The 15,860-nt window shown below is 33.5% G+C and overlaps 2 protein-coding genes across 3 annotated transcripts; one reads left to right on the plus strand and one right to left on the minus strand.

The window, feature by feature from the left end:
* Positions 1 to 1,779: 1,779 nt before the first annotated feature.
* On the minus strand, positions 1,780 to 3,910 carry Nf-yc (nuclear factor Y-box C). The gene is made up of 5 exons (XM_070298581.1): positions 3,554 to 3,910; positions 3,185 to 3,317; positions 2,650 to 3,117; positions 2,386 to 2,559; positions 1,780 to 2,292 (listed from the first exon to the last, which is right to left on the minus strand). Exons 1-5 carry the CDS (start codon positions 3,574 to 3,576, stop codon positions 2,119 to 2,121), a joined length of 972 nt encoding a protein of 323 aa, XP_070154682.1. The 5' UTR covers positions 3,577 to 3,910; the 3' UTR covers positions 1,780 to 2,118.
* Positions 3,911 to 4,505: 595 nt separating this feature from the next.
* On the plus strand, positions 4,506 to 15,796 carry LOC138934442 (deoxyhypusine hydroxylase-like). Of its 2 annotated transcripts, XM_070298163.1 has the most exons (9): positions 4,506 to 4,648; positions 4,729 to 5,009; positions 5,098 to 10,245; positions 10,484 to 10,739; positions 10,975 to 12,655; positions 12,730 to 13,163; positions 13,270 to 13,539; positions 13,628 to 14,378; positions 14,489 to 14,573. In XM_070298163.1, the coding sequence occupies exons 1-8, from the start codon at positions 4,604 to 4,606 to the stop codon at positions 13,772 to 13,774; spliced, it is 8,262 nt and encodes a 2,753-aa protein (XP_070154264.1). In that variant the 5' UTR covers positions 4,506 to 4,603; the 3' UTR covers positions 13,775 to 14,378; positions 14,489 to 14,573. The 2 variants fall into 2 exon arrangements, with proteins under 2 accessions (XP_070154264.1, XP_070154265.1); XM_070298164.1 differs by lacking the exons at positions 4,506 to 4,648; positions 4,729 to 5,009; positions 5,098 to 10,245; ... (2 more) ...; positions 12,730 to 13,163; positions 13,270 to 13,539 and adding exons at positions 14,958 to 15,275; positions 15,352 to 15,796 and having other exon boundaries at positions 14,213 to 14,378; positions 14,489 to 14,872.
* The last annotated feature ends 64 nt before the right edge of the window (positions 15,797 to 15,860 follow it).

A 15,860-nucleotide genomic window follows, 5' to 3' on the forward strand; every position in this document is an offset into this window, starting at 1 on the left:
TAAATATAAATGCAAATAAGGAACAAATCTGTTTATTTAATTTCCTTCAAAATAAACTTTTTAATGTAACGCTTAATTATCAATCTATTGAAAAAGTGAAAAATTAAAATATAAGAGAAAGGGATATTTAATAAAAAATTTTTGTTAGAAAAAAATATTGATTTAAAGTCAAGAAAAAAATTCATAGATAAAATTTATTCGCATATTTTTTCAGCGTATTCGAGAATTTTGCAGCGAAATTAGTATTCCGATCAATCAAGTTTTAATATATCCGCAAATATCGATTGCCATTGTCTTTTTTAGTCAGCCCTAATTTTTTTTTTTATTCACGCTAGAGTTAGTTTCTTGTAAATAATAAACGAATTAAATATATAGCAAGAAGATATCTGCTTACATTAAAATTTAATACTTAAATCTTCGAAACTCGAAAATTGTTTAAAAATTTCGAGATTCTTTTCTACATCTTATCCCACTTTAGATAAATTTTAGCTTATAAGGAAAAAATATACAGGCTGAGACATAAACGAAAGACTTTATCATAATCATAATTACAAAATAACCACACATATAATAATATCTTTATAATCTTATTTTGCACAATTTTTTCTATATATTTTTTTACAAAATAAATCTTATATACAAATTTGTGTTTAATGTGAAATACACAATGCTTGTAAGCATTGAAATTAAGCAATGTCCTTATTTTTATAAACAAAATGTTATAAATATGTAACGCTATATGATATAAAACTGATGAGTTTCGTTATACGAAGAGGAAGAAAGATTATTGTTAGCAAATACCAGCAACATAATTTTTATTTATGTATATTTTTATATATGTATTTATATATATTAGGTATATAGTAAGCGCATTACGCGATATCGATTGATTAATAAATGTACAGTTATTTTTTTAAGATAACATATACTCTCTCTCTTTTAAGATAAAGATAAATCCAATTTAATGTGTGCATATTAAATAATTAATAAGAATATATATGTGAACGCGTTATTACGTGACATTTCGAGGCTATTGTAAAGATTCTGAGTTTTAAAACTCGCCAGACAACCGCAACAACGTGAAACATAATACAAGTTGCACCAGCCAGTCCTAAGCTCAGCCATGCGAAGCGGGCAGCCAGCGGCTAAGGAACGCGACTTACGAATCAGATTACATCTTGCGTTGGCTGCTTATCTTTATTCTTCACCTTACATCGCAGCGATTCACCTCATTTCGCTTGAGTGACTAACTCGTCGATCAGCGTCTTATAACAGGACGTCCGGACGCAATCATATGAACATAAATTTTTGAACTTTTCAAATATCAGCGGAATTTTTTAGATAATTAGATTAATCACGAAGATGGAAAATCAATAATAATATATAATTTTCTATAAAATTATATTAAGAAAATCAGAGTACACAAAACAAATTGATGATACGGCACGAAAAGTGAAAAAAAAAAATCTTAACAATTAACAATTTAATTTCATATATCTGGCATATTTCATCAAGATAAACAATTATTCTAGATTAATTGTCGAATAATTACAATTACCAAACATTATTATGTATTGCTTATAAACAGAAAAAGACACGTGTTTTTCATATATTCTAACTATATATATATATATATATATGTATGTGTGTGTGTGTATGTGGTATTTAGAATATATACACACAACATATACATCTTTTTCTATTTATAAGCAACACAAAATAAGGTAATTGTATTTATTCGATAATTAATCTAGAATAATATATTTGCCAGATATTTGAAATTAAATTGTTCAGGTTTTTTCGTCTGATTGTCTTAATATAATTTTCTATAAAATTATATACTATTACTGATTTTCCATTTTCCATGACTATTCTAAAATTGGTCTAAGTATCCGAAAAATTAGTTGTTTATAAACAAAAAGAAAAAAGAAAAAAAGACGTGTTGTATACATATATTCTAATTATTTATATATACATACGTACTTATATATATATTCTAAAAATTAATTAATTGTCGGGTAATTCTAATTATAGAACAATGTATTATATATATATTTTTTGATCTTTCATATTTTTGTCATATTATATTATTTATAATATATAGCTAAAATATTAATGTTATTCGGTATCAGCGCTGGAAGTTTGTAAGAAAACTGGAGCTTGGGCGCCTTGTGCAACTTGTATCAATTGTGGTTGAGTCTGAATGGGAGCCGTTTGAATGATAATTGGCTGATTGCTTCCACCTTGTACTTGCATACGAATCATCTGCAATTGCTGGGGAGTTAATTGAATCTAAAAAAAAAATAATGGAAAATGTATAATATGCAAAAATAACATGAGTTTCGGTAAATAAATATTTCATAAAAAATTTTCTTTTATATTTACAGGTATCTGTTGAATTTCGCCACTAGGAGTGACAATTTGCTGTACGATTTGTATCCCACCAGTTTGGGTCGTGGGTGTTTGTTGCGTTTGCTGCAATTGTATAATTTGTTGACCAGATGACTGCTGTGGATTTTGAACTGTAACTGTTTGAGCTGTATTTGTATTAGTGGTCTCCTAAAATTAATAAAATTATAAATATATATATCAATATATTGATATATGCAAAATTTGCATGGTTAAAAAAGTAGTTAAAAAATAATATACCTGTTCTACTGGACTGCCAATATTGATAGTTTGAATTTGTCCACTAGAAGGTTGGACAATCTGTACAGGTTGCGTAGTACCACCACTGTTTTGTACACCCTGATTTGCTGAAGCTTGTTGTTGCGCCAATTGAAAATAATAATGTACCTGATCCGAATTCATAGATGTGCGTACAGTGGCCTCATTTTGTGCTTTGCTTTGTTTTATTTCGTCTCTAGGTACTATATCTATGAGAAAATCAAACTGATCATATTTTGTAACTGCCATTGCAATGTCATTCCTTTGGAGAGTTCTTCTCTTATTATCCTCTGTATGCACCCATGCTCTGAGAGTCAGTTCATGTATAAAAATTTCTGCTGCTTTAGCAAAAAGCATGGGAGCTTCTGCACTTATCATCTTTACATCTCCATCCAATTTCATAATCTTCTTTATCCTTGCCAATGGTAAAGATTGTGTTTTAAGATCCATCTAGAAACATTTGTTTACTTAAATGTTGAAAAGAACTGTAATATGTTGAATTATTAATTTTACTAACAGTTGTAATATTTTTTATTTCTTCCATAACTTTTGGCCAAAAGTTAGACAATGCTTGTTGTGCCTCAGAATTGCCTGGTGATGCAATCTGCAAGTCTCCATTTGAATCGCCCTCTATTTCACTATCTTGATTTCTGAAAAATGTATAACAATATAGAAAACTTGTATAATTTTGCTTTATTGGCTTTATCCATTCAGAAACAAATGAGTAAAAATAGAGAAACATATGTAATATAATTAAATCAGAATTAGAATTGTTAATCTATAAAATATATTAATCTTTTTTTTTTATATTTACATAAGTACTAATTTTAAGGTATATCAAATGCAATAACGTCTAACCTAAAAACGATAGAAATTTTTTACTTACGAATTTAGGAAAAACACAGACATTTTTACAGTTGTTGTTTGATTGCATATAAAGGTAAAGATCCTTTAATTATGAAAATTTCATCGTTGCAAAAAATTTAGCAACCATGCCATCATTTAAATTATATTTTCATTAAAACTCTTGTACTTCCTGTAGGCAATCTTTTTCTGTTAGAAAAATCGAGTTATGATTCTCCTTTTATATCACCTGTCACCTGTCACCTGGACTAATGATCACTAATTTCCCTAACACAAGTGATTATGATACTGCAATTGTTGTACCATATTCAGTTTGATTCAATTATATTATTATATTTGATTATATTTGACGCTACAAAAAATAAATCTACCTCATATAAAAAAATGGAGGGATTTCTTTGCGCATGCGTGATAGCGTAAAGTAAAAGGATGCGTTTAGGGCTGTGTTCGGAAACATCACTTGTGTGTCACCACAAGCGTTATTCTATCTTTGTTCAACTTTTAGTAAATAACAAAGATACAACGACGCTCATGTACACACAGATGATGTTTTCGAACGAATCCCAGAAATCCTACCCGAAGAGTGAGTCGCATTTAATTGGTTAATTAATTGTCCAATAGACATCTGTGTTTCTGCAGTCTGCATCTACACTTGAAACGAAAGGAATACATTCGAATGTTGGAGAGAGTAAATCATAGACATAGTAATCAATCTAGACCGAGTGGTGAGGAGTAGGAACCGAGATGCAGGTAGAAAAGGACATACTCTGTTTCGTGCCCCTTGCGTTCTCTCTCGTTTACACGTAGCATGACGAAAGAGAGCGCTGTGCTCTGTGCGAGCGAGAGAGAACGCAAGGAGCACGAAACAGAATATGTCCTTTTCTACGTGCATCTTTACCCTCACTTCTTAAATAAAAGCAAACGCTCGGTCTAGATATACTATGTCTATGGAGTAAATAGTAGTACAGGAAAAATGAATAAGATTGTTGTGCACGTGCTACATTTATTATAAATGTTACATATATTTTAACTTTTAGACTTAACGAAGAAAGCATTTTCCTTCCCCATAAAAATGAAGACCAAACCAAACCGTCATAAGGAAACAAACACTTTTCGGGTATTGAAATTGAAGAAAAAAAAGCTAACCTAAATAATTATTGCGTTTTTATACTAAGTCGGTCTTTCTCTTTTGCACAGTTTAAACCGTTCTCTGAAAGAGTAACGGAAATCGAAGTCGATGTCTTTCACCGTGTGGGTCATCGATATGAAGATAATTATGAGGAAGTGGAAACTTATTTTCACCAAACGCTACAGAAATGGAATGTTCTTAACCTAACAGATGGTTATATTGCTTTCAAGAAGCGAGTGCGAGATATCATTACATTGCCTCAATTGATTCACAAAAAGCAATATGTAATTGACACGCTCATAGAGTATCTGAAGAAACGGGATCCCTTGTTTCTGCAGCCTATTCTGGAGTAAGTATAAAATAATACTAGTATAGAAAATTGCATAGATATATACATATTTCATTGTTTTTATATTTGTATGACCTGTTTTTCATAGATTAGTAGTAGCTGTATCGAGAGACCTTCAGAAAGATTTTTACGAATATTTCCCGGAATTCTTATCCGAAATAATCCGTTTATTACAAACGAAAGACACGGAACAGATAGAGTACACATTTACCACTCTGGCATATCTTTTTAAATTTTTGTGGCGATATCTGATAAGAAACATAAGAACTGTGGTCACCCTATTGTTGCCGTTATTGTCTGACACGCAACCGGTCTATATAAACAAGTTTGCTGCAGAAAGTTTTGCATTTGTAGGTCGCAAAATCAAAGATAAAGATTCCTTTCTAAAATTGGTATTACATATTTTGGAAGATAATCCAAATGGAGTACCAGGTTGTGCAAAGTTATTATTTGAGGTTGTGTTTGGTACCGCAGGACAATTTCACTCCTGTGGGGAGCAAATGTTATTGATTTATTTTATTGCTTTACAAGACCAATCTGTTAATCAAAAGCTCTCTTATGAAGTATTGAAAGAGATCATAGCATGCATACTAGAAAATGTACATTTTCAAAAATGTGATATTATGTGGAATGTTATATTAAAAGTGATAGATACATTTATTGAAAAATCGAAACAATCATTGGAATCTTCCGATAGAGAGCATGCGTTAGTTCTATTCCTGCGTCTTATACATACCATTATCAGTTATAAAAATGGAAAGTTTTTAACTGATGCTATATCTCTGATAAAAAAATTTGTTTTTATAATGGACACATTAAACGAGGATAATAATATCCTGCGAGAGATTATCAATGTGTCTATTGCTATTCTCTTAGCATCCAATGTGAAATTAATGCAGGAAAATTCGAGTCAACTGTTGTTGAAAATTATGGCAGTGAACAATACAGAATTATTGTATTTTGCTGTTGAGAAATTAATGCATTATTCTTCATTTGAAACTTTAGTCTTACCTCATGTATTGCGACGTAGTATCTCTATTGGAGTTGACAGTGAGACATTGCTACTCTTTGCTAAAATAATTCTTGTCAAAGCATCGCCTTGTCTTAGTGGTGTAAATTTGAACAAATGGAGAAAATACATTCTGGATGTACGAAATATCGGAGTTGAGAGTGTCGATTATTTCTTGTTGGAATTAAGGACATTGTCTACTGATATTATTTCGATCGATGCAATAAGAATGTTGATAATTTTACCACATCTGAAACCACTGCACGAAGAATTTAAAACTATATTGAAAAATGGTTTATTATTTACGTATCAAAAGATATTGGAATATGATAATATAGAAGATGCTGCAAACATTGATAGAACTAGTTTTATATTTTTATTAATGCTAGAATCGATAATACATATATCAGAGCCAAGCGAGCTTCACGAGTTTTTTGAGAAATCCAACATAACAATAGTTGATCTTATCAACAAATATCACAATAACAAATATATCTTGAACGCGGTAGATCTCTGTTTAACTTATTTCATTACCTCAGAGTATCACGCAAATTATATCAATTCTGTATTTTTTGATATATTAAATAACAACATAGTGAAGAGGATGAGTTCACCTTACAGCAGTATTCGGTTGACCGTAGCACACTTGTATTCTTTATTTTCTAATGTTGACGATCTGAGAAGATCTTCAATGCAGAATAACGACAAAACTGTCATGGAACTTGTCTATTTAGCGGAATGTGAACCCGCGACGGTACAAAATTATCGCGCCAAATTATTGCATTTACAAGCCTTAGGATTTCAGAGTCATGCGATAGCTAATTTAAATTCAAAGTATTACGAATTCCCATTGCGTTGCTTAATTGGTAATCTATACGTCAATTTCTCTCTCCTCTGGCAACCTGTAAGTATAATCCTAGCTAGTTATGGCAATAAGGAATGTCCACAGTTCTGGCCAACGTTTCTGACCGAATTAACGTCTAACAATGTGCAAGAAATTGAATGGAAACCGTTATTCGATTGTCACGTGATCTCCTCATTGGAGACCTTGATAGAGAAGCACGACGATAAACCTGATTTCGAAAATTACAAGATACTACTCTGGAAATGTATGGCACATTTCTCGCATTACGCCGAGACCAAGAATAGAGATTTAACCGGATTATTCATCGATTTTATAAATACAAATTTCTTTAAATCCAACTCCGAAGATGGCAAGTATTGTAATATCGAGAAGCGTAAGGACATAATCAACATAAATGATAATACGAATGACGAAAACGAAGAAGAAGAACGGAATGAAATAATAAAAATCACGCAAGCGGACATGAAGAGTAGAAATTACAAGGTGAAACATTTACTTGCTCAGATGGAAATATTTGAAAAAGTGCTAAATCCAAAAATGTTACATAGAGAAGCAGAGATGCGTCAGATTTATTTAGATTTACTTTCTTCGAAAAATGCCGACATACAGAAAGCTGCCTTGAATTGTCTCTTTGCATATAAGTACGAATATCTTTTGCCATACAAGGAATCGCTGTACAGTCTGATAAGCGAAAAGAATCTGAAGAATGAGCTCGCACGTTTTAAGCTGGATCGAGAGAGTGACGTGATCAAAGAGATCCATCGTGAGAATCTCATACCAATTATAATGAGAATTATTTATGCGAAAATTATTATGAAGACCGGTATGAGAACCGGCGGGAAGGCCAGTGGATTTACACGGCGGAAGATGATATTGCGTTTCTTAGGCGGCACGCAGGAAGACGAAATGATTGTATTCATCCAAATGGCTTTTCGATCCTTCAAATCGTATATATCGCTAGAGGTGGAGGACAAAGAATTCGACTTGAAGCGATATACCAAGAATATTATCGATGGGATCGACCTGACTAATGTTGTCCCACCTAAACGCATGCAGAGCGCTGTAAATCTGCTGGCGATAGTGATGGAACAATTTGGCGGTAAGATGTCAACGAAGCTATTGCCGCGTTTGCTCAGGATATTGATCTGCATTTTGGCGGAAGTGACCGGAATTCTACATAAATCGGACGGGGTTTATCCGGGATACCTGTCGGCGATTAAGAACGTACGAACGAGTTGCATAGGTATATTGGCCAGATTTTTCGCGCATTTTGAGGACTACGATTGGAAGCGACACGAGATTGACGCGGTCTATCACGTTGCGATATTTCCCTGGTTACAGAAATTACCAGTCGAGGGTATACATAGTCCCACAGTCTTATTGAAGCTATTTATGGCATGGGGCCAGAATCCACGATATCATCCGTTGTTTGCGAAGCATCGAGAGGACGACAAGTCGATCACTCCTCTCCCTTACATCATGCAACTCCTTTTGAATCCCAAGACGCATCAGTCTGTCATTAATGCTATTTTGGAAATTGTTGAAAAGTTGTTGACGCTACAAGATTATGGACAATCCAATGAGGATAGCATGCAAGTGGACGCGTCGTTCTTACCGGTGATACCGGTACTGACGAATCTGCTTGACGTAGAGAAGAGTGTACTTCCGAACGGAATCAATTATGGTTCCGCTATTCTTCTGCCGCACGTCCCTCACATTTTGGAATTTCTCAGAAATAAACTCGAGAGATCCAAAAGGGGTATAAACAAGATCGATTTGCTTATATTGTCACGAATCTCTGAATTTGTCACGGATGCTGAAACGTGCGATACTCTGTTGAAACTGATATTGCCTGTACTAGTAAAGAAAGCTGCGTGTGGCAATAACGAAGAAACCATCATTGAGCTTACGACGACCGTATTGAATCTCGTAAAAATTGCAAACAAGCCAGAGATTCATTTGCGTGCCATCGCGCCATTAATGGGTCTTGTATCAGATGTGCCCGCTCGCAAGCTTCTTCTACAATTGTATGGCGCTATCGCCGAAAAATCTTCGGAGGAATATCGCGAGACAATGATACGAGATTGCGATATTCTGATCGGGCTCAACGCATGGGATCGCAAGTGGATTGATCAACCGGATTTTCAGAAAAGATTGGATGCTTTCGACGAGATTAACGGTATGGCCAAGAGAAACGCCATCACCTTGGAATTCGGCGTGACTGTAATACACAATTGCTATTATTTCTTGAAGACCGAATCGGATCTGGCAATGAGGGATTGTGCCGGTCAGTGTTTGAAACTTGTGGCATCCAGATTAGCAAAGGAACACCAGAATAATGCCTCGAACAGACATTACCTAATGGACGACACAATTCTGGCGCTCACGAGGAAAGGAATTACGAGCAAGAATGAGACTGTTCGCCTTCAATCAATAGCCCTTTTAGGACACATGGCTCTGGAATGCGCGGATGTGCATCCTATCTTGCGAGACATGTCATTGCTCGCCAATCATGCCGATCCCGAGGTTGATTTCTTCGAGAATATGCAGCATTTGCAGTTACACAGAAGGGCTCGAGCGTTATTGAAATTCTGTACGCTCGCCAAAACATTACGGAAAGCATTCAATTCTCGAACCTTGACGCAATTTATTCTTCCTCTCTGCTCGTCATATCTATGCAACGAAGCTTTCATTAATAAAAATAGCCTCGTCGACGCTGCCATCGAAACTATCGGGATGGTGTGTAGACTTTTACCGTGGCATCATTATGAGATCATCTTGAGATATTATTTAAATAAATTGAGGAGATCCATGGAGTTTCAAAAACAACTCATTAGAATAGTAGTAGCGATATTAGACTCCTTCCATTACGATCTCTTAAAGTATAAAGAAGCGCAAAAGATTACGCAGGTCGAAGTTACTTTGGCGAGAATGGAGGATAATGCCACATTAATCGGCGAAGAGGAAACTAGTGAAATAAACGGTGAAGATGCGAACCTCGAGGATAAAGAAACTGAAGAAATATTGGAGGAAGCATTAAATGATGAAAATGTCGAGAATGTTGAAGAAGTAGAACAAGATAATGAAGTAACGAAAGAAGATTTACCGATAATCGAAAGACAGATATTACTTTCGCAAAGCGGAGCGAAGAAAGTGATGTTCAGTATATCGAACGGTTTGTTACCCCAGTTGCATCGATCCATTACGGCCAGAGCACGGCAGGACAATAGCCATAAAATTAATAAGAAGAAGCTTGCATCCGAAACGGAAGAAGATGATTTACTGAGAGTTCCCATCGCTGTCGCCCTTGTTAAATTACTACAGAGAATGCCCGGGAGTCTTCTGGATGCAAATCTACCAGGGTAAGTTTACGATATCATACAATGTGACGTTTATTTAATTTAGGAGTAGACAATATTTGTTTTATCTTGTATAGAGATTCTTATATTTTTTATTGTGTTTTAAAATTATTTTTTTGAAATAAAATTTAATAAAATAAACTAGTGTTTCTATACGTAGAATATACTGACAAAGTTTTATTATTTAACTTTGGTAATTATATATATGTATATATATATACATATTTTTCTCTTTTTTCAGAATTTTTATGAAACTATGTACATTTCTTAAATCGCGCATGGAATCAATTCGACGTACAACTCGCGAGACACTGCAAAAAATTATGATAACGTTAGGACCAAAATATCTTCATCATTTGTTGAAAGAAATGAATACATTATTAACCAAGGGTTTCCAAGTGCATGTTCTCGTGTACACAGTACAGTCCATATTACTTGTACTGAAGCCTTATTTCCAGAAATACGACATTAATCACAATCTACAAAGTATTTTATCTGTAAGTACAATTATAGTTACAAGCTATAATATATATAAATTCATTTCATATAAAAAAATTTATTTTATTGGAATTTTTGTTAATATAAAACTTTCAACGTTCATAATTCTGAAAGAACATTTATAATTTCACATTTATACAATATATTTTTATAGATACAATTAATACATAGAAGACATTGATAAAATTTGATCAGATATTTTCTGTATATCTTCAAATAATTATTTTTACATAGGTGTGCAAAGTCGATCTATTTGGATTAACTGCGGAAGAAAAGGAGATAGCTGGTATTGTTAAAAATGTATCAGAAGCAAGAAGTACTAAAAGTTTTGACATTTTCCATATATTAGCAGAATTTATAACAGAATCTTGCTTATTGGATTTAATCCTGCCATTAAAAGAAGTACTGATAAAAACGCATTCGTACAAAACGATAAACAAAATTACGGAATGTCTTCGGAACGTAACTCTTGGATTGGCAGATAACTCTTATATACCATTGGAGCAGATGCTCATATTTCTCTATGGCATTATTTCAGAAAGCATACCGGATCTTATGCCGGAAAAAGACTGCAAAAAGCTTGGAGAAGAGGAAACGAGATCTCTCGTGCAGCAGCAATCAAATTGTTTCATTATACCACCAGAACCCAAAAACAGAATGGGTATTAAAACTACAGCGAAAACCACTAAGCGTACCAATGTTCACGTAATGATAGAATTCGGTTTGAAACTGTATCATATACTACTGAAACGAGACAAGATCTCCTGTACGGAATACAAGCTTTACTTGGAACCCTTCGTGCCGGTTTTGAGCGATTGTTTAAATTCTCATCACGTTAAGTTGTGTACCGTAGCTTTACAATGTTTAAACTGGATGCTGAAAATGGATTTAACTTCGACACGCGAATCAATATCGGGAATTTGTACCACCATGTTCGATATCATGCATAAATACGCCGCTGCGGGATTAAGCAAAGGAGACAACTTCGATCTCGTGATGGCCACATTCAAATGCATGTCCGTGATCGTCCGTGACGTGAAATACTTCAGTATCGACGTCGATCAATTAAAGATTCTTATCTTATATGCGGAACAGGATCTGCACGACAGCGATAAGTACGCCACTGCATTTACATTGCTCAAAGCTATAATTCATCGGAAAATGATTAGCCCTGAAATGCACACTGTTATGGAAAAAGTCGCTAAACTGAGCATCACCACGGAATTGGAGCACGTTAGATTGCAATCGCGTTCTTTATTCTATTCGTACTTGATGGAATATCCTCTTGGTAAACATTTAGACAAACACATTTATTTTTATCTCAAACAATTGAGTTATAACTTGCAGCCAGGCCGATTGAGCGCATTGGAGATGATTCACACTATCGTCACGGGATTCCCATTAAAAATTTTAATTAGAAGATCGGAGATCATATTTATAATGACGAGCGCAAGATTAATAGACGACGATGATCCGACTTGCCGTAAACTTTGTGCGAAATGTATAACAGAAATACTCACCCGGATATCCTCCAATGAAAGAAATAAACTATTCAACAAGTGGCCTGTTCAATGGCTAGGTGATTCCAACATAAGATATCGGACATTAGCGGCACAATTATGCGGCATATTTGTGACTGTTGAAAAAAATGAGTTTGATTTAAGATTATCTCAAATTTTGCCATTGTTATTGAAGCAGTTCCACGCAAATTCTTTCGTTTCCGACAATGAAAAACCTGGAAAATTTGTCAAGCTAAACAATGAAAACCATTTACAAAAAAATCTCAATTTAAAGGATTCGGAAAGAGCAAAAGATCATCATTTAATTCAAGTGTTACACTTGTTACTAAAGATCGCAAATTACACATCATTCTTAACGAATGAACAGTACAAAGATTCCATCGACTCTTTTGCTGGTAAGAAACATTTGTTGAAATGTGTGAATAGGCATTTTTTCAGCAAGTACATATATATTTATTTTATTTCGCAGAATATAGTCAGTCTTTGTTGTCTCATCCACATTTCTGGGTTCGATTAGCTGCTGCACAATTTATTGGATTTGTCTTAACTGCTCTGGACGTTGATAAAGTTGTGGAGCTTTTAAATAATTCAGAGACTGAGAAAGCACAAGAAGGATACATGTATTCAAATCCTGTTGATACTTTAAAGAGTTTGATTTTAGATCTAATAGCGCAACTCTATCCAGATATGACGTTTGAAGAATTAGCAGATCAAGTTGTGAAAAATCTAATTTTTATCGCAAAAATATTAAAATCGATTAAAATATCTGGTGTACATTGTAACAAACAAGATGAAGGAAATATAGCAAAGGATAACAATAATTTATCTCTTTTTTGGATTATCAGAAGATTGAGAAAAGCTGTTAATGTAGAGATAACACAAGCTCCTAAATCGACATCAGTTGTAAGGATATATTTTTATTTATTGGATATTATCTATATAGAAAATTTTTATGCATGATATATATATATATATATATATAAAAATTATATGGATCACACATTTTCAGAGAACTGCAGTATTTAAATTTATTGCTGGTATAGTAACTACAATCCCTATGGAATATTTAAATGCGATACTTTTTAATATCATGTCTCCATTGGTACGAGAGATAGCTATAACAGAAGAAACTAATGTTGAATTACGTCGACTTGCCAAAGAAGTAGTTGCCATGATTAAAAAATCTATAGGAAACGAAGAATATATCAAATTATTGAATCAAGTGCAACAAAAACTTGATATTAAGAGAGCAGAAAGAAGAAAAGTTCGCACACAACAGGTAAATTAACTTATTATTGATCTTTTTATATAAGATATAGGGAATACTTACAAATGTAATATACATAATATTCATATATATTCTATAGTTTGTAGTTGATCCTGATCTGGCAGCTAAACGCAAATTAGCTAGACAACAAAAGAAGAAGGAATCAAAGAAAAGGAAAATTGATAATATAAAAGGAAACAAAGTAGTAAAGAAACGCAGAAAAAAAGTAGACCCGGATGAATTATAATGTATAATTTATACGATTTTATAATTGCACAATAAATAATTGTGACTTGTAAATATTTATAATATAAAATATATGTATAGATTATTGTAACATTTTTACATACAAGAATATGTACAAACATTAGTACATTTTATAATCGTGAAAAGTTCTAAATAATGACTATGAGTAACTATGTATCCAAATATGTAAAAGAAGATAGAAGTGAAAAAGAATAATTTATATTGCCGCGCATGCGCGAAAAACATGGTCTGCCTAACGATATATTGGGTGCATTCAGCGGATTCGACAGTTGAGCATCGTCTTGTCAACACTCGACGTTGATTTGTTGGTTCTAAAAGTAAGAACCAATCACGTTCGACTGTTACCCAATTGTGAATCCGCTGAATACGTCCAATGTTTCTAGTATGTATAGAATTCTATAGTCTATGGTTGTTTCATATTGCTCCATATGCTATAACCTAAAAAAATTCAGTGTTGAATTTTGGGATGAGTAATATTTCTGTATTACGTGAAGTATTATAACTATAATTTTTAAATACGTTTTATTCATTTACTTATCTTGTTAAAACTGAGGAACATCCAATTACAAATTTTAATTAATATGGTAATGAATCTAATAAATCTTTGTACACATACAAATTATCATTTTTGAAACACATTTGTGTTGCTATATGTATATAATTTAGTTTGGTAATTTTATTTTTATGATTACAGATTTATATATATTATTTAAATCTTTAAGATATTTGTATACAAATTTTCTTTTACCTGTGTTGGTGATCTTAATATTCAATATTTAATATACACATCTGCTGAAAATGGTACGAGCAAGTGAGAGCGATATCTTAACCATAGGCGGAGTCCTGAATGATTCTGCTAGGCCTTTGAAAGAAAGATTCCGGGCTCTCTTTACCCTGAAAAACATTGGTGATGCAATGGCAATAAATCAGATCAGTACATGCTTTAAGGATCAGTCGGCATTGTTGAAGCATGAGCTCGCATATTGCCTGGGTCAAATGAAGAATCCTATGGCAATTAGCATCTTAACGAGTGTTTTGGAAGATTTGTCGCAAGAACCGATGGTACGTCATGAAGCAGGTATGTGTTTAACGTGTATGTGTCTTTCATTCAATCTTTAATGGTGTTTTGGAACGAATGAAAATAAAGTCTATAATTTGAACAGGAGAGGCACTGGGTGCTATCGGTGAGCCAAGTGTGATTCCATTGTTGGAAAAGTATCGTAAGGATCCTGTGTTGGAAGTAGCGGAAACTTGCGAATTGGCCTTAGATCGATTGAAATGGTTGGAATCTAATAATATAGAGAGCTTGCAAGAAAATCCATATTTGACCATCGATCCTGCACCTCCAATGGAAATAACAAATGTGAATGTCTTAAAGAAAATTTTACTGAATGAAAACAAGTCACTATTTGATAGATACAGGACAATGTTTTCACTGAGAAATTTAGGCACCAAGGAAAGTATCCTTGCACTTATAGAAGGTAATTACATTATTCTAATAGGAGAGAAAATGTTAATATGGAATAATAATTATCTATTTGCCTTTATATGATGCAGGTTTGAAAGCTGGTAGCGCCTTGTTCAGGCACGAAATAGCATTTGTATTAGGACAACTTCAAGAAGAAATATCTGTACCAGGATTGCGAGCATCGTTAGAAAATACGGAAGAAAATGAGATGGTGAGGCATGAATGCGCGGAAGCCTTGGGTTCCATTGCCACTCCTGAGTGCTACGAGATATTGAATAAATACCTCAATGATAATAAAAGAGTCGTTCGCGAGAGCTGTGTCGTCGCTTTGGATATGTGCGACTATGAGAACAGTTCAGAGTTTCAATATGCGGATACATTGGCCAAACTTCCTACTACATAAAAATATCCATCTTTAAAATATATATAATATTGTATATTTATTAGATTTAAAAAGAAAGAGAAATGTAAGTCATTCTTTTAGTCGTACATATATTTTCATTCAATGCGATTTTCTAAAGTGTGAAAAGCTAACTAAAAAGATTATTTTTTATTATAAATGTATATATTTTTCCTGTTTCCCTCAGTCTTAATTCGT

The sequence above is a fragment of the Polyergus mexicanus genome, unplaced genomic scaffold (genome assembly GCF_030449975.1).
Source record: "Polyergus mexicanus isolate NDT 795.1 unplaced genomic scaffold, iyPolMexi1.0 SCAF_7, whole genome shotgun sequence".
NCBI lineage: Eukaryota > Metazoa > Arthropoda > Insecta > Hymenoptera > Formicidae > Polyergus > Polyergus mexicanus.